General features: G+C 47.6%; 3 protein-coding genes across 4 annotated transcripts in view; all 3 read right to left on the minus strand.

Annotated features, from left to right (window-relative positions):
• Positions 1–796: 796 nt before the first annotated feature.
• Positions 797–12,210, minus strand: srrm1 (serine/arginine repetitive matrix 1). 2 transcript variants are annotated; one of them, XM_084437998.1, is made up of 17 exons: positions 12,093–12,210; positions 11,182–11,271; positions 10,672–10,794; positions 8,556–8,726; positions 8,148–8,263; positions 7,831–8,046; positions 7,177–7,365; positions 6,754–6,873; positions 6,419–6,633; positions 5,738–5,818; positions 5,248–5,334; positions 4,837–4,987; positions 4,443–4,526; positions 3,482–3,976; positions 2,716–2,908; positions 2,353–2,508; positions 797–1,815 (listed from the first exon to the last, which is right to left on the minus strand). In XM_084437998.1, exons 1-17 carry the CDS (start codon positions 12,111–12,113, stop codon positions 1,804–1,806), a joined length of 2,520 nt encoding a protein of 839 aa, XP_084294124.1. In that variant the 5' UTR covers positions 12,114–12,210; the 3' UTR covers positions 797–1,803. The 2 variants fall into 2 exon arrangements, with proteins under 2 accessions (XP_084294124.1, XP_084294123.1); XM_084437997.1 differs by having other exon boundaries at positions 797–1,822.
• Positions 12,211–13,467: 1,257 nt separating this feature from the next.
• tdh2 (L-threonine dehydrogenase 2) lies at positions 13,468–16,885 on the minus strand (the record flags this gene model as incomplete). Its single annotated transcript, XM_084438273.1, has 8 exons — positions 13,468–13,613; positions 14,019–14,288; positions 14,366–14,456; positions 14,995–15,167; positions 15,413–15,562; positions 15,749–15,819; positions 15,903–15,945; positions 16,702–16,885. The coding sequence occupies 8 exons, from the start codon at positions 16,883–16,885 to the stop codon at positions 13,468–13,470; spliced, it is 1,128 nt and encodes a 375-aa protein (XP_084294399.1).
• A 1,119-nt stretch (positions 16,886–18,004) lies between these two features.
• LOC311309207 (myotubularin-related protein 9) overlaps positions 18,005–20,972 on the minus strand; it is a gene marked incomplete at both ends in the record, with an annotated part of 6,677 nt that continues 3,709 nt past the window's right edge. The window contains 6 exons of the mRNA XM_084438387.1: positions 18,005–18,123; positions 18,351–18,502; positions 18,693–18,913; positions 19,948–20,089; positions 20,380–20,541; positions 20,673–20,899. Of these exons, the coding sequence (XP_084294513.1) occupies positions 18,005–18,123; positions 18,351–18,502; positions 18,693–18,913; positions 19,948–20,089; positions 20,380–20,541; positions 20,673–20,899 (1,023 nt within the window). The remainder of the gene's footprint in view (positions 18,124–18,350; positions 18,503–18,692; positions 18,914–19,947; positions 20,090–20,379; positions 20,542–20,672; positions 20,900–20,972) is intronic.

Below are 20,972 nucleotides of genomic sequence, written 5' to 3' on the forward strand. Positions count from 1 at the left end.
CGAATATTTCAAGCCGTGATGTCATCTGCAGAGCAAACCCAATGTGGGCAGGGTTAGCCTCCTCTAAGGAGGAGGATGCCCACAGCGCTCCCTCTACTGAATGGGAATAATCTTAGCAGCCGCAGGCCAAGTAATACACTGAGCTACCAGGACACGCATCACCTGCAGAAGGCTGGTAAACATCTCTAGGGCCTGATGTTCTCCTCACAGCTCCCAACCTGTGGTGCTCGTATTCAATATTCTCTGTGACCTGTGGTGTCTGCAAATGGATAGGAACACCAGTGCGATTTATCCCAAAACAATAATCATATCCTGTATTTATTGCTCTGAGTGGCCACCACCCAAAACACGGATAACACGTTTATAATCAGTCCCTTATCTTATCTCGTTATCACAATATATGACGTATCAATAGATCTTTTATGCATGATACACCATCTTGTGATAAGAACATGCATTAAATCACAGGGTCACCGCACTTCTAAGTATAAGCATAGAACAGCTGCCCGTTAACCAAGGTGCATTATCCAATCGGCCCGCTGGACCTGGGGGGCAGCTGCTCAACATGACCCCCAAATCTACCCTCTGGGCAATAGATGGTTCCTACAGAACAGGGTGTACATCGAGAGAGGTGTTCATTATCCAGCATGGCCTGTCATCTGATAGGATGTTATAACAGGCTGATTTGCTTTGCATTCTTGTCTTTGCGATTGCCCAAAATCACTCCTCCCTGCTTCCAAAGACTATTTTCATTATCATCTTTAATGTTAAATATGCAAATTGCATTCACATTTATACAAAAAAGTTTTATTTTTGAAAGGATGACAAGAACAGTTTGAAACACAAACCAAAGAGCACTCCCACAGAAATGAATGGCTTCATGAAAGACTGGTATAGGGTGAACTCGGCATACAACTGCATTAACTCATCTGGGATATGAACATACTCTCTAACTCATCTGGGATATGAACATACTCTCATTAACTCATCTGGGATATGAACATACTCTCTAACTCATCTGGGATATGAACATACTCTCTAACTCATCTGGGATATGAACATACTCTCTGAGTCAGAGGCTGTTAGAATCTTCGCGGAAAAGTTGGTGACCTTGTCAGAAATTTATTCAAGGTGAAACAATGTCAAACAAGTTACAAAAACGGGATAAACTGCAAATTCATTTTTACAGTGAGTACACGGCATGGCAAAATACCATACAATGCTCACTGACCAATGAAAACGGTGACAGCTTTCCTCTGTGTTTTCTTGTTTATAGTCCATTCATGCACCTCAGAGACACTCATTGCACATGCAACCATTCATTCCCAGTTTGAATCTTTTCCATTGTGTGCGATAGACTTGACGGCTTGCACAACGCAAACCCCAATAATTAAACGGTTCTCCTGCCCCACTATTTAAAATATGGGGAGAACTCTTTTTTTTTTTTATACAGTCAGCAATCATAATATTGGGCCAAAAAATACACAGGGAGCTCTCTCTGTGACAAATTCAGTTCTTGATAAAACCCACCCCATCAGTACATACCAAACTCGTATAAACAAGAAAAGAAAAAAAATAATAAACAATTTGTACATTCTAAAGCTGAACCAGGTTTAACGACAAACTTAAAAAAAAAAATAAGAAAATAAAAAGATGATGGAAGATTTGGAGAGGGGGGGGGGTTGGGGGGAGAGGGGGGGGTTGGCGGGTCTTCTCAGGATGGGGGCGGGGACAGTTGTGCCTTCCTCATGGAGCGCAGAGCTTTCTCTCGCAGGTGCTTCTCCAGGTCGTCCAGAGTGTCCTCTACTTCACTGTCTGATTCCTTAAAGAAAGGTAGCATTAATTATATCTCATTCGGTTGAGCTTGCATGGCGGCCGGTGCGCTGCGCAGTGCTTTTCAACGTATAGCAATTGTATTATGGGAGGGGCTTCAGTTATTAAAGGTACCCAATGTAGTTTTTGACCACTAGTATGCGCTCTAGAGCAAATTTGAGAAGGTGGTCCCCGAAAATCGCGTAAGTCATTGCGTCAATACACAGAGCACATAAGTGACGTTTCACACATCTTTGTTGTTTTCAAAACATTAGCTAAATATCATTTTGCAAAGAAATTACAAGGTAGGAAAGACAGTGATTCAACATGTTTATTAGACTACAAAAAACCATATAATCGAGGAATTTCGAAAATAAAGAAAGAACGGATTGTTTTGATTCACATTTCGTTGGGTACCTTTAATGACGTTCTGTGGGCTACTTGCACCGGTCTTGTTTAAACGTGCAATAAGTGAAATGTAGAAGTAAGCATAGAAAGCGGATAAAACCCAAGTCAGTATACTAGAAAAGTAGACTTCACCTTTTTCGAGTCTGCGTCCGCGTCCCCTCCGGCCACAGGACCGCCCCCGGTCTTCTCCTTCTTGTGTTTCTTGTGCTTCTTGTGCTTCTTGTCCTTCTTATGTTTCTTGTCTTTCTTCTTCTTCTTCTTCTTCCCCCCAGCCTCAGTGTCAGAATTCTAGGAAGAGACGCAACTTATTATTAATCCTTCTGAGTTAACATTTGTTCTACGCTCCCTCAGAAAGGAGCGGGTCCAGAAAGGGCGGGGGGGGGGACTATGACCGACCGAACCAAGTCTAAATTACAGACCACATAAAGCCATCACTCTAATGGGACTCAGAGTTTTTCCATAATTAGCTAACGAGGCCATCCGAAGGGGGCTCACCTTGTTAGGGGAGGGGCTTGCAGAGCCGCTGCTCGGCTTCTTCGCCGGAGGAGCTGGAGACCCGCTGGCCGAGCGGGAGGGAGAGGGGGAGGCGGAGCCAGGGGCTGGGCGCTTCAGGACCGCGGGGCGAGGAGGCGAACCAGATCGTGACCTCGACGATGCCCTCTTCACAGGCTGGGGGCTCGGAGACGCTCTGAGGACGGAGGACAGGCTAGAGGGGTCAGGAGGAGCACATCCGGAAATATCAACGACAGATGTGCAGCGACAGGCTCTTGTGCATCAGGACGAGACGTTCTACACTGTTGAATCAGGACTACAAGACCAGATTCCTAGAGACAAGATCTCTAATGTGAACTAAGTAATTTTATATTTTATATTTTAAATTTCATGAATACAGGTGCATCTGATATTGTGGAAAGTTTTTTATTTTCCGTAATTTAATTCAAAAAGTGAAACTTTCATATATTATAGATTCATTACTCATGAAGTGAAATATTTCAAGGCTGCCTCCATGCCACGCTCCACGTTGATGCAGTAATTTGTGCAAAAGGAGCCCCGACCAAGTATTGAGTGTATAAATGAAGAAACTGAACATACTGTACAATCAAAGATTAAAACAAAAAGTCTTGAAATATTTCACTTTGTGTAATGGATCTAGAATACATGAAAGTTTCACTTTTTAAATTAAATTACAGAAAATAATGATCTTTTTCACAATATTCTAATGTTTTGGGATGCGACTAAGCCCCGCGGCCGGACTGCGTACCTCTGGTTCTTGCGCGGCTCGGGGGTCCGGGACACCCGGCGGATCGGCCGGCCGCCGACACCGTGCGCAGGGGACGGCTGGCGCCGCTGGCTGGGTGGGGGGCTGCCGGAGGTCTCGTAGCGCCCCTGGGGGCTGGCGGACCCCCGCGGGGCGCGGCCACGCCCGACCGGGGAGGGGGAGACGCGCCCAGGGTGAGCGGCGGGAGGGGAGCGGGTGTCCCGGCCCGGCCGATTGGCCGGCAGCATGGGGCTCCTCCTGTGCCTGGGGGGGGAGGCGGACGTGGGGGGCGTGCGCCTCTTCTGAGGGGGGGGGCTCCGGCGCTTGGGGGACCGGGAGGGCCTGCGCTTGGGCCCGGGGGACGGGCGCTTGACGGGGGGGGAGCCGGACAGACGCCTCTTCTGAGGGAGCATGGGAGACGGGCTGTAGCGCCGCTGGATTGGGGGGGAGAAGCGACGGGGGGAGGGGGAGCGGCGGCGGCCAGGAGGGGAGGGAGACCTGAGGGGGAGAGACCAGAACAGACCAGTCAGCCGGAGGCAGTCACACACTGGTCACCTCTTAGGTCTCTAGTACAGGTTAGCGGGACTACTGGATATCCAGGGTCAGGTCATCTACATGACAATTCTTTAGTTATTTTTACTTCTTCATCTTCTTTTTGTCTCTCTTCAATTCCTTTATACTTTGAGCTACTTAAACCATTCAAGCATCAAAATGTTCAGCTATTTCAGACTTTTAATATCTTTTATACTTTTCAAAATATTCCACTTTTTTCAACAATTTTTTTACAACGGAAGGCAATGGGCGGAACTTAAAATCCTTTTCAACTTTGAAACCTCTCCCATCATTTTTTTGTGCTATAAACCTCATTCAAAGTTTAAAACGTTCAATGTTTTACGTAATTTAAGTTTAATTTGTAGCTTTTTTTTAACATTGAAGTGGATGTATGAACTTTCTGCTGGCTCACCTGCGTCTGGGAGGAGGGGAGGGGGACCTGCGACGGCGCGGGGGGGAGGGCCTACGGCCTGCAGGGGAGGGGCTGCGTCTTTTCCTGGGGAGGGAGAACACGCCTGCATGTTAAAGGAAGTGTGTGACAAGAGACTGGCCCCTCTTGTTATAAAAACACTCTGGTTTTCATGTTATGAAGACACTGGTTTATGTTATGAAGACACTGGTTTATGTTATGAAGACACTGGTTTATGTTATGAAGACACTGGTTTATGTTATGAAGACACTGGTTTATGTTATGAAGACACTGGTTTATGTTATAAAGACACTGGTGTTCATGTTATAAAGACACTGGTTTCCCGTGTTTGCTCGGGAGTGAAACGTCGACGGGGGGGGGTGGGGTTTGGACTGACCTTGGGGAGCCGTCCCTGTGTCTTCTCCTGGGGGAGGAGGGCGAGTGGCTGCGTCTCCTCCTGACCTCCCCGTTCCTGGCTGCGCCCGCTGGCGGCCCTCCGACCGGCCTCTTCGCCCTCTCGTCCTCCGATGACGAGGAGGAGCCCGTGTCTGCGACCAATCAGAGAAAGGAGGAGGGCATTGGGTCAACTCAACTGTCGGCATCATCGGGTAGGAGCTTATTGCTTAAAGTGAGAGAATACACCTAGATGAGGGGGTGGAGGGGGGGCGGTGGGGTCAGGTTACAGCTTTGGGGACTCTGGAGACGAGGGTGCAAGTCAAGACCAGACGGACAAGGACTTCGATAGAGAGACGGGAGGTGGTGGAGTGGGGTGAGGCAGGGGTGGAGGACATAAGAAAGTGTGTATAACCTGAAGACGACTGGCGATTCTGTCTGCGATACTGACGTCGCTGCTGCACAGAATCGGCCGTGGCCCCCTTCTCCCCTTTATCCTCCTCTGAAACGCAAAGCGAGCCTCCTTTCAGTAAACACAAAACACACAACCCCCCACCCCCCACACACACTGACCGCCCATCTTCTCTGGCTTTATACCGACCGGGTGAGGTGAACTGACATGTTTTTAGGAGCCGGTTGGAACTTGACAAGGTTAGACGACGTACACAACAGTTAGCTGTAGCTTATTGGGGAGGCCCTCCCACCCCCCTCCATCTTGGCCTTAGGGATCGTTTGATCTCGCCTGGGAGAACAGGTAAACGTTTGGACCCATCTGGCAGAATTCACTGAGAGGATATACTTCTGCACCTTTCCAGAGGTCGGAAGGGGGGCCATCAGTGTTCCTGACCGCTGGGGATACTGGTACACACACCCCAAGTTAAGAAACGCAAAAGTCACAAACTCACCTGACTCGGACGCCTCAGACCTCCTGGGTTTGGCACCATCTGACGGGGAACCGTTCCTCCCTCCTGGTTTTCTCTTAGAACCTGCAAAGCGAGCGACGCCGTCAGGGATGTTCCCGCTACGCTCCTATCAAACACATTGCCTTCAACAAGGCCCCTCAACGGACCTCGTATGGCCACACCTCTGCAATCCTGCCTGCTATGATATCCAGGGGTTCGAGAAACGGAAACATAATACAATTTCCAGGTCACAAGATTTCACCCAGGTCAGGAGACATGGATATTCCTGGATAGTCTTGCACCAGTGAGACACACAGCGACTCGTGTAACGTGAGAGTCTGATGTTGGAGATGGGGAGCTGAAGAGTGGCGTGTTGCTCACATTACAGCAGGGGTTAAATCCAAATTGCCTTCACAGAACGTATGTAAGCAGGTTTAAAATAACCTTATTTCGCTTAATATGATAAGTGGGTACAGCGCATGGACATTAACTCGTTTGATTCTAGAGGACATGCCATATGGGTGAACTGAACAGCTGTGTGCATGTTAGGTAGTGAGAATAATGTTTGTGTTAGGACTTAGCTGGCTCTCGGGGGTACATAAACCTATGGGCCCGGTGTTGAGAATGATGGAAGGGAGGAATAGAGAGAGGAGGCGTGTCATGGATAGAGATGCAGGTACGCACCGGCGGCTCTGGGTGGAGAAGGCGAGGTCCTCGCCTTCCTAGCGCGCGGGGAGGCGGAGCGCTGGGCCTCCGGGGCGGGGTCCGCAGGGCCCGCAGGGCCCGCAGGGCGGGGCGGTTTCCGGGGCGGGGTGGCGGAGGGTCGCCTGGCGGCCTTCTTAGGGGAGCGAGAGGGCGAGGCGCTGCTGCCGGAGGACGACGGGGAGCGAGAGCGCCTCCTGGAGGACGTAAACAACACGTATTAGCGACACGAGACACCGGGTGTCGTCGGACAAGCAGGACGCGGTTCCCTGCTTACTCCCCCCTATCCCCTACCCCCGTTGGCCGCAAACACACACCTGCGGACGGGAGAGCGGCTGCGCCTGTGCCTGGGTCCCGGGGGGCCGCGTCTGGGGGGGCTCCTGCGGCGAGGGGACATCCTCCTCCTGGGGCTGGGCCTCCGACGGGGCGAGTACGACCTGGGGGGAAGGGGGGCAAGACGAGAATCCTTACATCCTGGAAAGAGATAGACTATACGCACATCACTTAAATAGGTGCCAGGCCGGAAAGCGTCAGTGATAGAAAGATAAGCCCCGCCCACTATGGGCCTCAAAATAACTTTTTACAGTTACTATTCACCATTACCATTTAATACAGGAAACAAAGTTTCGGTCCTATCTGGACCGTCGTCTGGTTAGTTATAATCCTTATGTCCTGGCGCACTGAAACGTACAAGGCGGTGGGCGCGCGGCGCGCCGATCGGGGGAAGCCGAGGGTCTCACCTGGAGCGAGAGCGCGGTCGTCTGCGGTTGCGTGAGTGGGACCGGGAGCGGTGGCGAGGCCTGTCCCTCCTGACGTCCCTCTCCCTCTCGCGGGGCTTGGGCCGCTCGTCCTTCTTGGCGGCCTTGTCCGGGGAGGGCTCTTTGACCTCGGTCACAGAGTCCGGCAGGACCACCTCGGGCACCACGTCGCTAGGAAAACGGACAGAAAGCTACGGTTAGCGGAAGCAGCGACGGTCATCTGAAGGGCTTTAAATGAGGTTAAGGGTATTTTTCAGCAGTTTAAAGTGCTATTGAGAGCACTGTGGAGACGACGGTCAGTCTGACCGAAACACTGCGCCCCAGTCTGAAGGTGGTGTCCCCCAGTTGTGTGTCTCTTAATGAAGTTATCTAGCCCATGTTTACTGCTCTGTATATGTTCTTAGCCAATAGACAAACATTTTCTAGGAGCTTACTCAATCGTCTCGTTGAGAGGGGTCAGGGAAGAATTTTTACAGCTCACTTTTCTGGCCCCTGGGTGAAACTGTTTTTTTGCTCCGCTCTGGAATATGTAGGGGTGGGACCTATGCCCACCCCCCCTCGCTCTCTGTAAAGCGCATTGTGTTGCCTCTGTGTATTAGAAGCGCCATACAAAAAGTTTGATTTGATGTGATTTACCTGGTGGAGGAGGCCTCCTGGATGACGGGCTCGGGCAGGACGCTCTCGGAGGTGTCGGGCTCTGGATGGGGCTCCTCAGGCTGGCTGGTCAGCAGGGCTGGCGGCGGGGAGCTGCTGCTGGGACTGGGTTTACGCCGCGGCGAGCGAGACTGGCTACGCTTCTTCTCCCGCTTGGCCGGGGAACGTCGGCGCGGCGAGGGGGATCTTGACTTCCTCCTTGGGGAGGGGGAAAGGGGACGATAAGGCAATGTTGAGGTGAGGTGCTCAACTGCTTTTGATCAGATGATGTGTTGCATGGAAGCCAGGCGTCGTCTCACCTTCTGCTGGGGCTCTTGGACTGAGCCCTCTCTCTGTTCTCTCTGTTCTCCTTGTTCTCCTTCTCCTTCTTCTCTTCGTCCATCTTCTTCTGAGACGCCAGCTTCTCCTGCTCGATCTGCCGCAGGCAGGAACAGACGGGAAAGACCACAAACTCGCTGTAAGTAGGACATCTAGAGAGCGCTCTAACAGGGTACACTTCTTAAATGCTTCTATACAGCAGAGGTGCACACAGATCACAGGTGAAAAAGGTTACAAACATACAAACTCATACATACACCGATCAAACAAATGAGATATTTTGGATTAAAAACGGCTATATTCACCTAAAAGGTGACAAGTCTGCACCCCTGATACAGACTGGGAATTGCCAGGGCTCAAAATGTTGGGGCGGTAGCTTCGCCGCTCACCTGTCTCTGCTTGATCTCCTCTTTTTTCTGCTCCAGGAAGGCAGAGGGGATGCCGGCGATGTTCTCCTGGGCGCTGAGCAGCAGGGGCCACAGGTCCTTCATGAACTCCCTGGCGTTCTTTCCGTTCAGGAAGCCCGTCAGGTTGATCTGCATCATCTTACTGTCCGGGTGCTGCAACACACACACGAAGGGGGAGAGAGAGAGAGAGAGAGAGAGGGACGGAACGCCACGTGAGCATGGGGGGGAAGAGCGCGCAGGAGGGGAGGGGGGAGGGTCCCGTTCAGGTGACTGCCTCCCCCTTAGCCTCTCTATGCTATGCCTGACTGCTAAATGGCAACCCAATTCAAAATACATTCAAGAGAAAATGGCTATGGCATTTTTGATCTTTAGACCTTTGGGTCTCAAAGCAGAATCATTTCACACTATCAAACCCTGCTGAGGCTCTGATCTAAAGAAAATAAAAATTGGCAAACAAAAACAAGATCTCAAATTTAGAATTGAGCTGAAGGGAGACAAATCTACATCCCCGCTCCACCCACTGCATGCAGCCCAACTGCTATCCCCAAGTTTAAACTCTGAATATCCACCAGAAAAGTTAAAAAAATAAAAAATTAAACCCCATTCATATCTAAAGAAAATGTATAACTGTACAAGTGTCTTCCACAACCATCCTCTTGTTCTATCTCCCCCACAGTCTACAATATAAGTGACGTACAGTACAGATAGCTACAATGCAGAGTGCTTGTAAACCCAACAGTGAAAAGTACAGTTCCGGTGTCTTCAGTGCGCCCCGCAGGATCAGTGGGTATGGAGCGCCCGAGTCTCCCTTGGCTTGCTTCCGCCTCCCTACCGCTTGAGACTCAACCACCTTGAGTTTAATGTTATACCATTTATCTAAATTGCAAGAGACGAACAAGCAATAATGAGTACACAGGACATGTATGGGTTTTATTTCAACAGCTAAGACAAGAATGATAGTAAGATTGTTGTTTTTTTTGTTTTGTTTTTTTAATCTTGCTCAGCCTTTTCTTACTAATACATATGCCTCTGAGCAACATTTTAAAACCCCTACTTCAAAAGATAATGGCATGTAATTCTAAATAACATCAGGTATGGTGTAGCAGTATGTACCTACGCAATCTACAAAGAACAAAATTTACCTTACTGTATTCCAGCAACACCTTTAAAGTAAAATTCATCCTAGGGTTGTGGGTCATACAGTTGACTGTGATACAAACTAGGATGCTACCAATATCTCACTTTTCCTCCAGTTCATTATATTCATTTCCCTTTAGCATGTTTCATGGCCTACATTTTTAAGCATACTCCATTTAGTGGGTGATGAAATATGAAAAACTAGAGCCAAATCTCAACTCGACAGAGACTTGTTGATACTAAATGGAAATATATTAAGTATAAAAGGGAACATGCACACTGTAGTCTTATTAGATCCATCTTACTGTAGCTGGGCATCGTATGAATTATTTATGAGGACACCACAGATCTCATTTCAACCTTGGCTAGAAGAAAACGAGTACTTATCAGTACAATATCCTCCGAGGACAGCATTCTACCCTGTTGAATCCAGTTAGGAATCAGGGGACTGTTAATAGACTAATGGTGCACTTCAAATGTCTATGGAGAAAATGACATGGCACTAAATCATGTCTAGCACTGGCATGATGTGGATCCCTGCACATAACTCACCTCAAACCACACACTGCATCATCAAGGGAGAGTTGGGCTCAGTGACTTTGGGCTCAGGAGAGAGCTAATTAGGTGTTGGTGCTATACTTCTGATGCAAGGTATAACATCCATATTGGTTCAGGCCTTTTAAATCATAAATCACATCATCATTAGAAAACTGCTGTACAGGGAAGGCACTTTGTCACATATCACAAAAACTTCTAATCATTCATATGGTCTTTCTATGCTTAAACTGGGTACCAGTGGTATCTTTAACCCCCAACTAAGTTCATATTGTGATTTTACTTTACAGTGAAGACTATTCTAAGACCTTCTCTCAGCCTCCTCATAACCTTCAGCAATATTTTACCATGTACATAACACGAGCAGTATTGAAAAGAAAAACAGATTTGCAATCAATAGTATTACCTTGTCTTCCAGTTGATTAAATACGAACTCTATGACCACATCATCTTCGAATCCCAGGATCTCTGTCACTCGCTGAGTAATCCAGGGTTTGATGACCTCCAAGTTCACTTTGGTCATGTCCACCTGGGGGTAAAAAAAAACAAACACAAAAAACAGAAATATTAGCATTGCAATCAGATCTCTGTGGAGTTGGTTCATGGGGGGTGTGATTGGTTTAAAACTCTGTGCGTCACTCAGCTGAAATATCGACCAGCCACAACTTTAAATTGCTAGCTATTCAGTGGCTCAGCTGTCGTTTCTGGAGGTGGTCCTGTGTGTTTGTAACTCAGTCTGAGGGCGGAAACACTACTCGTGAGCAACCCAGAGACATCAGCAGTGTCCGCTCCATCCCTTGACCCCAGGAATGGACCAGGCAGGTTTCAAACACTGTATATGGTACCGCCTACCAAGGTTGTGAGAAGTCACGATAAAAAATTGAATTTTGAGAAAATGAAAACTAGAACTACATACCTTCTTCTCCAGACATTCTGCAAATTTGAGCTGCTTCAGGAGTTTCTTCTGTTTGTTGCTGAAGCGATTATCTTGTTCTGCACTTGTGCCCTGGAAGAGACAAAGTGAATTAGCCTAGAGACCATGTTGACCATTGTCTTGGGAATTCAGACGACTTCTGTTCAAAAACAACATTATCTCGCCAACTTGATTACACATATCTAACTGTAGTTCTTTAAAACAACGTGTCCCTTCAGCTTGAGAGTTGAGTGAATTGGTTAGATAGTTAAAACCAACTAGTCTGGCTGGTTAGCCAGCTCCATCCTAATATGCGTCACTAGGTCACCAGCTAACTCACGTTAATAGCTAGCTATAACTCGGCTAGAATAGGTCAAAGTTAGGTAACATTGGCTCGCTAACTAGCTAAAAACGACATGCATGTTCAGTTTTGTTCACCAGTAGGAGGCTAGCTGGGCTTATTTGCAACTCGTGTCGGCTGGCTAGTTTACGGCCTACACACAACTTCAGCTAAGCTAACCTAACAAATCATCCAGAATAAATGGACTTGATAGCTAACGTTAGCCACCCCGAATAATATAGTAACGCGAGTCAATAATATTGTATGTTTTATCTGGCAATAAACCGGATTAAAAACACGCAAATAAGCTAACAATGTGTGAGTGGTTAGTTAGCGGTAGCTATGTGAAAGGGATTAGCTAGCAAGACGGTCGCCATTGCTTGTTAGCTTGTTAGCTTGTTAGCTTGTTAGCTTGTTAGCTTGTGAGCTCGTAGCTGGTTCAGTCTCGAGCAGCGGAATGGCGCACGAGCTGGTCGGTGTGAGAAAGCCAGCCGTACTTTAGACCATATTAACGGAGCACACCGACTCTATCTCATACTTCAAGCATCAACGAGAAAAATGTAAATATGCTTACGCGGAAGAATCCCGCGTCCATTATTGACCGTGAAGGATATTTGTGGGCGACAAGGAGAAAGACGTGCTGCCAGAATCCAGGATAGAGCTCGAAAAAGCCTCCTCGGTCAGCAGCAGGACGGAAGAGACGACTGATGGGCGGAAGAGACGACTGATGGGCGGATATGACATCCGCAGCTCCTCTCTCTGCCATCCGACCCAGGTGGGATGAGGACACATTCAAACGACCCGTTTGCAAACTCTTGAGAGAATCGTTTAAAAAGCACAAGGGATCCTACTCTCAATGTATTAACAATTCTCGGACGTTGAGCCACAGTGCCACTGTTTCTGCTTATTGTTTGTTTCTGGCCAGGCCAGGCAGAGATGATTGCACTGTCTACACTGTCCTGCACCCTGTCTAATGTAATCAGTAGATCAATCAATCCTACATGCACCATCGACCTAAACAAATTCCTAGTAGAGCTATGTGTAAACCATACACATGGCAATAAACTGATCTTGAATGATCCCCTAAATTGATGTGTTTTGGCCGATTTGTAGGAGAAAATGTAGTTTGCCTATTTGTGATATAACAATCATTTATAATTTACACCTCCATCACTGCAGCACGAATGAGAATGAAATGAAAGCAAAAAATGTCTAAGTAATAAGTGATTTATTAAATATTCCGATGTACACTGCAATTTGCCGCACATAATGTTACAGTAAACTCACAAATGTAATCTTTTGTACCCCAAATCACTCATTGCTGAAGGAAATGTCTGAATATGTCAGCCTACTGTTACTGTATATGTGAAGGCAGGAATTTTGTAAACCTTGTGGGCCTCACTGGTGTCGCTATTTGTCACAAATCCAGTGTCACGTCCCAGTATAATCTCTCTGTGATGGTTCCATAATACCCCCACAATGCATCACACCCTAGAGATAGCTCTAGACTGTGCAGCGTGTTAAACAATGTGACGATTGCCAGAAGGTTCCATTTCCCCAGAGCTTTTAGCTCTCTGTTAAAGCATTTCTAAACCTACTATGATTCTCACATTCATTCTTCACAATCACAGTTAAAACAACAGAAAAACGCAAAGAGTTACAACAGAAGAGAATGGTTGACAGATTAAGGCTGCTAGTAAAAAACTATGTTTGTTGCCTCTTGTGTGTGGGTGCACATTCTGGTGTGAAGCTGGCAAACCGGCTATCAACGTATCAGTGCCCATTGTAGTGCTAACTTGTCTGACTTGTTTTGAAAACAGTCACTCATTTATTGGCAGAAGTGTTCAGGTTGGGAGACGAGGTAAAAAGATGGTTTGCTGCAAGGTGCCAGCCCAGATTCAAGTCGACCTATGCAGCAGTGATCGATTGCCTTGGTGGACATGGCTCTGCTAGCTGACCGGCAGTCCCTCTTTGGCCCTCTTGTTGCGGATGGAGCTGAGCATGTCTGAGACCAGCTCCTCCAGCTTGTACGCTGGCTGCCAGCCCCAGTCTCTCCGCGCGTTGGAATCATCAAATCTCACTGGCCAGCTGTCAGCTGCAGATAGTCAAATGTAGATACAATAAACATGTAGTAACAACACAACAAATAAGGTAAACAGGTATGAGAGAAAGAGGCCTATAATACACAATCTGAAAGACAAGGCATACATGCTCTACTGCAAACATATCAATAGCATTGTACAGTGTGTACAGTGCGTAGAGTAGCTCTGTACAGTGTGTGTCCTCTGTGAAGGACACATACAATGTTTATTTAAAACAGTATCAGCGGGTGGAAATGACATGACAGACCAAGGTTGGTGTCAATTCTGTTTTGAAGTGAGTTCTACAGTTATGAAAACGCAAGCATGTAAAAAATCTTCTTATCAATCCTATAAAAGCATTTGAAATAATTTGCAATAAACTGACTTGACCGTCACCATGACAAACAGACAAACATTACCGATGGCCTGGCGGACCGGGTCGGGCTTGTAGGTGACCGTGAAGCGGGGCAGATGCTTGCGGATCTCACAAGCCACCTCGTCCGGGGTGAAGCTCATGGCGTCGATGTTGTACGTGCGCAGCGACAGCTGGCACTTCGGGGCCTGCATGAACTCCACGGTGGCACGGTGGCAGTCGGCGATGTGCATCATGGGAAGGCGCGTGTCAGAGCGCAGATAGCACTCGTGGTGACCCGAGCCGAGGGCGTCGTGAAAGATCTGAACGGCGTAGTCTGCGGAGAGCGGACTGTTTAGATGTTTGTGAGATCTACAGGACGCCATGTTCCACGCTGACTTGATGCAAGGTTACCTGTTGTTCCTCCCCCGGGCTGAGAGTTAGCCGAGATCACACCAGGGTAGCGCAGACAACGGAAGTCCAGGCCGTATTTATGGTGGAGGTACTGATGGACAGGGAGCAAACACAACAGGAGGGATAATCAACTAGCATATGTGCTCTTCATCACACAAAAAATCCTACATTGTAGTATGTGTGTAGTACAAATGTATAGTAGATTTATTCTAATTATTTGTAATCTTTATGGTACATCTCAGAGCCAGCAGCAACATTTCATTGTATATTGCACACTGTACTGTACCATTTACATATGACTAATGAATCGGAATCATAGCAACAATGTTGCTAAAAGGCATTTACAAGGCTGTATGTGTTTGCATGTGTGTAGTGGTAAATGGACTGCACTTATATAGCGCTTTTATCCAAAGCGCTTTACAATGGCCTCTCATTCACCCATCAATGGCGGCAGCTGTCATGCAAGGTGCTAGCCTGCTCACTGGGAGCAATTTGGGGTTCAGGCTCTTGCCCGAGGACACTTTGACAGCAGTGGGGCGGGATTCGAACCGCCGACCCTACGATCATTGGACGACCCGCTCTACCACTGAGCCGCAGCCGCCCCCATGTCTGTGTGTAGCTGAGCACACCTCTCCCATCAGTTCTCCGTGCACCTTCGACACCCCGTAGATGGTGCGCGGCCTCTGGACACACAGGTCAGGCGTGGGGTCCCGGGGAGAGGAAGGACCAAAGGCTCCGATGGTGCTGGGGACAAACAGACGTAAGCAGTTCTCCAGGGCCAGGTCCAGTATATTGTGAAGGCCTGCTTAGACAATGAGAGAGAGAAAGAGAGAGAAAGAGAGAGAGAGAGAGAGAGAGAGAGAGAGAGAGAGAAGCTGTAAACATATGACACAGTGAAAGAGACCAGCAGGGCAGCATACGGTACATTGTGTGTGTGTGTGTGTGTGTGTGTGTGTGTGTGTGTGTGTGTGTGTGTGTGTGCGTGTGCATGTGTGTATGTGTATGTGTGTGTGTGTGTGTGTGTGTGTGTGCGTTATTCGAGCTGACCTGTAATGTTGATCTTGCGCGCCAGAGCGACGTTGGCCTCCCCCACGACGCTGAGCAGAGCGCTGTAGTGCACCAGCCAATTGATGCGGTTGTTGACGACCAGCTCTCTGAGGTTCTTGTAGTCCAGCACGTCAGCGTACACAAATGGCCCTGGGTGGGGGGTGAGGGGGGGTGGACGTGGCGAGGGGGTGGGTGGGGGTGAGAGAGGGAGACGGCAGGAGGAGAGAAGAGTCGTATGAAAAGAGGGAGGGGCCTGCTATGACGGGGACCGTCAACAACAGCTAGATCGTTTAAACTCAGGGAAAAACACTTAAGGACTTTGATGCTCTGACATACCACTGTTGAACACCTCAGCTGGAGGCTTCTTTATATCTGACAGGATAACATTATCCTTCCCATACTGTTTCCTACAAACCAAAGTACAAATAATGATAAACAAAGCAGGGTTATTGTATTAATTTTAATCCCTGAGAAAAACGACGACTCTCACCTCAGCATCTCAGCAAGCCCCACACCTAACTGTCCCAGGCCACCTTAAAGAAAACACGGTAAATGGTAAACGGACTGCACTTCGCCTTTATCCAAAGCGCTTTACAATGGCGTCTCATTCACACACCAATGGCGGCAGCTGCCATGCAAGGTGCTAGCCTGCTCATTGGGATCAATTTGGGGTTCAGTGTCTTTGCCCAAGGACACTTCGACATGTGGACAGGAGGAGACGGGATTCAAACCGCCGACCCTACGATCATTGGACGGCCCGCTCTACCACTGAGCCACACCCACCCCGGCTGAAAAACAAAATCAGTGCAGACAATTACTTTTGAGTCAGAATACGTGTTTTAATTGTCTCAGAGTTAGAGGAGAAACAAGCCATTACATAATCTTGATTTTCAGTGTCACAGTGATGTTTTTGTCACACTGCTCACAAGGCTATGACCTTTTTGCTTTAAGCTTTTGTTCTAAGCAAAGCTTTATGTAAAGACAAAAGTGGCTGAATACTATTCTTTTGCCCTGTGTTCTTTTGTGTTATCAGCACAGTCTGCTGCAGCCTATTGTGATGGGTGAAAACAGGATCCACTCCACAGTGAAAACAACTCGAAAAACCAGACAGGCCTAACTACATAGTGACAGCCCTGGATATAATTTCCGGGATTTCCTACTTTCATTAGTTCGGTTGGCTATTTTATTGTTTGGGACAGAGAGAGAAGAGAGAGAGAGAGAGGGAGAGAGAGAGAGCAAATTGTTTTACCTGAGAGAGAGAGAGAGAGAGAGAGAGCAAATTGTTTTACCTGTGATGAGGATTCGTGTGTTGCTCTCGGCAGGGTCGCTGGACTCCAGACTATTCCATCGGCTTATCTGTCGTGGCGACCAACTAAAACACCGAGACTGCAAACTAAGCGCCCGGCTGCGGCAGCCGTGGCACAAGTCGAACACAGCTGCCGAGGCTACAAGGACCCGCACACTCGATAGCATGCTGTTCCTGAGGGAAAAAATGTATAGACACTACGGTAGCGTATCTCTTCTTAATAAATTGTGATTATTCAAATTAATGAAACTGAAAAAAAATAAAACATATAGAATTATAGGCTTAAATAACCTAAATCACGTTTGTTTAGAATGAAATAATTGGTTAACCTGAACTGTTATTTGTGAAACAATAATTAGATGTCAGAAGTAGCCAAAACATAACAATGATTAGAGGAGTATTAGACTATAGAGCCTACCTGTGCTGACAAAAAAACTGAAAAAGGTGTCAGATGATGTGACGGCCACTTGTCGATCCAATAGAATAGTTACAGCAGGCAAAACGCATCCTACAGTTGACACTAATTTATGCAAATTGGGTTGATGAAATGGATCTCATGTTATTTAACGCTTAGAATTAAAAGATTACCCTCTGATTGGTCACTGACTACGCGCACCGAGCAACCATTGGATAACAGTGGGAGAAAGCCATGCTGAGGTACGCGGTCGTCCTAGTTGTGATATAATCTCGCCGGCAGGTGTCCCTCGACTGAAGTGGACTACAGTCTCCAGTTTGCAAAGCTACATGTGGGAAAACATGCTGACGCGCTGCTCACTGAGGATTTGTATTGTGTGTAGTGTTTAGCTCAGCTTAACAGGACAGGGAGGACTTTAATAGTAGGCTAATGACAAGGCTAAAAGTTATAATAATAGTAATAATATAATAATGATACAATAATGCTAAAGGTAGTCTAATACATCCGTTTTGTAATAGTAGTGACAGCCTATTGATAACTGTACTAAACATAATGTTTATGTACAGGTTACAGTGACATTCAATTGACCCTAATAGATGCTGAAGAGAAGGCAAACAAGACAACCATGAACTAGTAATATCAATTTATTATAGTTCAATAAAGACAAATATGCAGTTTTAGAAATACCCGTTCTTGAACATTACATAAAAAAGCTAACATGTATTGAACTTTCAACAATTACTGAACAAAAATCAAGTTGAAAAAAAATGCTGTACACATTTTTCACAATTGCTTTGAATATTTAATATCCATTGCATTTTGGAACGGATGAACTTTACATCCATGTCCATAAGAAGACAGGTCCTTAGGGTTAAGGTCCATGTTCATCTGACGTTGGACACGCCCCTCGACACTCCATCACGAGGTTGCGTATTTCCTGCTGAGCCTCCTCTAGATAGCGGGTGTGTGGTGTCCACCTCAGGAACAGACCTGGAAGAGATCCATTTTGTTCAAGTATAATATGTCAAATACTAACAATAACACTGTTAATGTTACTAGTAGTCATTACGTAGTGATTGGTAGTGGCGTAGTGGTAATTGACGAAGTGGGTATTCTACAGCCCCTATAGACCATCTATATTCACCCCATATTCGGTGGTACTCTCCAGGGAGCGCGGGGGGCAGGTCTGAGCGGAGGGTACTAGGATAAGAGCTCACCTCTCCAGAGCTGCAGGGACTGTGGTTGGACAGAGGGCCAGATGGCCAGCTCCGTGTGCTCATACAGGGGGTTGGTGTAGCGGCCTCTCTCACTGGGGTTCAGCAGAGCCTGGAACAGGCAGTGAGTCCTCTCCTTCACTCCCAGGGCGCACCTGAAGAGGCAGGAGAAAATAAGAGCGAGAGAAGAGATCGAGAGAGCGAGAAGAATCGGATACGGTTTCACAGACGAGAACTAGAATCGGTCGAGCGTAAACGACCAGGGAGACGCGCCTGTCCTGTGCCCGGGCCAGGTGGGCGGGGCTAGGCCGGGCGGGACGGGGCTAGGCGCGGCGGTCGGCTCACCGCTCCTGGTCCGTGTTGCAGAGGAAGGTCCCGTAGTCTGAGGCGTAGGCGTCGGAGGCCAGGCGTAGCAGCAGGGCCTCGGAGAAGCCGAGCGCCAGGGGGAACTGACGAGCCAGCTGCCACACGCAGTCCAGCAGCAGCAGGAACACGGGCGCCTCGTTCCTCAGACGGGCGTGGGAGAAGGCAGAGCGCGCGCAGCGCTGCTGGAACGGGTGGCCCCCCTGCGGAGAAGGACAACACACACACACACACACACACACACACATACAATGACACAGACACACACACATACAATGACACAGACACACACACACACACATACAATGACACAGACGCACACACAGACACACACACACAAACACAATGACACAGACACACACACACACACACACAGACACACACATACAATAACACACACACACACACATACATACATACGACACAGACACACACACACATATAATGACATAGACGCGCACACACACACATACAATGACACAGACACACACATACAATGACACAGACACACACACATACAATGACAGACGCACACACATACACACACACACACATACAATGACACAGACACACACACACACACACAATGACAAAGACACACACACACACATACAATGACACAGACACACACACATACAATGACAGACGCACACACATATATACGCACACACACACACACATACAATGACACAAACACACACACACACAGACATACACAATACACACACACACACACACACACAGTAGATGTAGTAACTTGTAAATTTGTAATTTGTAAATTGAGTATTACGAGTTTATCAGTAGCATGATCTTGGAGCCGGCAGCAACATTTAACTGTGACTTTACACTGTACATTACATGTGGTGAATAAAAGGAATCTGGAATCTCTGCAATCTTGACACAGAAAAGCATCAATGCGCACACAAACACACACACACACACACACACACACACACGCACACAGATCCACAGAAGCATAAACACACACACACAGATCCACAGAAGCATAAACAAACATACACACAAGAGGCACAAGCACACAAAAAGGAAGGTTATTCAGGGAGATAAAGACTACAAATATGTAGAGAGTGGGTCGTATGCCCACCTCCCTTGTTCTCTGTAAAGCGCATTGTGTTGCCTCTGGGTATGAAATGCGCTATACAAATAAAGCTTTGATTGATTGATTGATAAAACAAAGGAGATGAGAAATAAACATCGTCTATGGAGAGAGGCTCACCTGAAGCCACTCCCTCTCCAGCAGAGCCAGGAAGCCCGGCAGCGTGCGTGAGCGCGGGTCCAGGATGACCTGGGCCAGGGAGCTCACTAACAGAGTGGTGTCTGTTCCCTCATAACCATGGACCAGAACCGAGTGACTGTCCCTGGACACAGGGAACAATAAGACAATACAACTTTATTGTCCATTTGCTCCAGAGAAGAAGGGAAATACCTCAAACCCCCCCACACACCATAAAGAGCCATGTTTGATACTGGGGAGCTGAAGTTACAGTACATAGCACAGTATCTAACATGTACAGTAGTAGTAGTAATAATAATAATAATAATAATAACATTATTAACAACAATAATAATAATAATAATAAATCTGATTTATTAAGCGCACAGTACTGTATGCTTGTTTGAAATCGCACATTCATTCAAGTCCTTGTACCTCTCCACACACTCGGCCACTAGGCCGGCGGTGGCCAGAGCGTTGTGGACATGCGTTAGCCACTTGGAGTTCTCCAGCTTGCTGAGCCAGCGGTCCACACTGTGAGACTGATCTCCGCACGCCTCCACCAGCTTGATTAAACTCTCCTGGAGCACCTTGCCCCTGGGAACACACACACACACACACACACACACTGTTATTATACTGTCAGCATATTACAGATACAAACACACACTCCCTAATGCTCACACACACACACACATACACACACGCATACACACACACACACACACTGTACGTGCCTTTCTAGTTGTCGGTGCAGTCTCTTCCAGCGGCTGTAGCTGGATTTGGACTCAAACCCGCCGCCTGTCATCCTAGCCTGCTGCGCCTGTTGGCCCGAACGGGTGTCGATGACGTAACCCTTTCCTGACCCGTCAATCACAGCCTGGAGGAGGAGCTCGTCCTCCGTGCAGCGCTTCTTATTGGCTCCCATAAGGGGCTGACTACTGCGCATAATCACCTGGGAGAAAAATGATGTGGGACAGTGTTTGATGGTGTGAGTGAGTGAGTGAGTGAGTGAGTGAGTGAGTGAG

This window comes from Borostomias antarcticus (assembly GCF_949987555.1).
Source record: "Borostomias antarcticus genome assembly, chromosome: 5".
Classification (NCBI taxonomy): Eukaryota; Metazoa; Chordata; class Actinopteri; order Stomiiformes; family Stomiidae; genus Borostomias; species Borostomias antarcticus.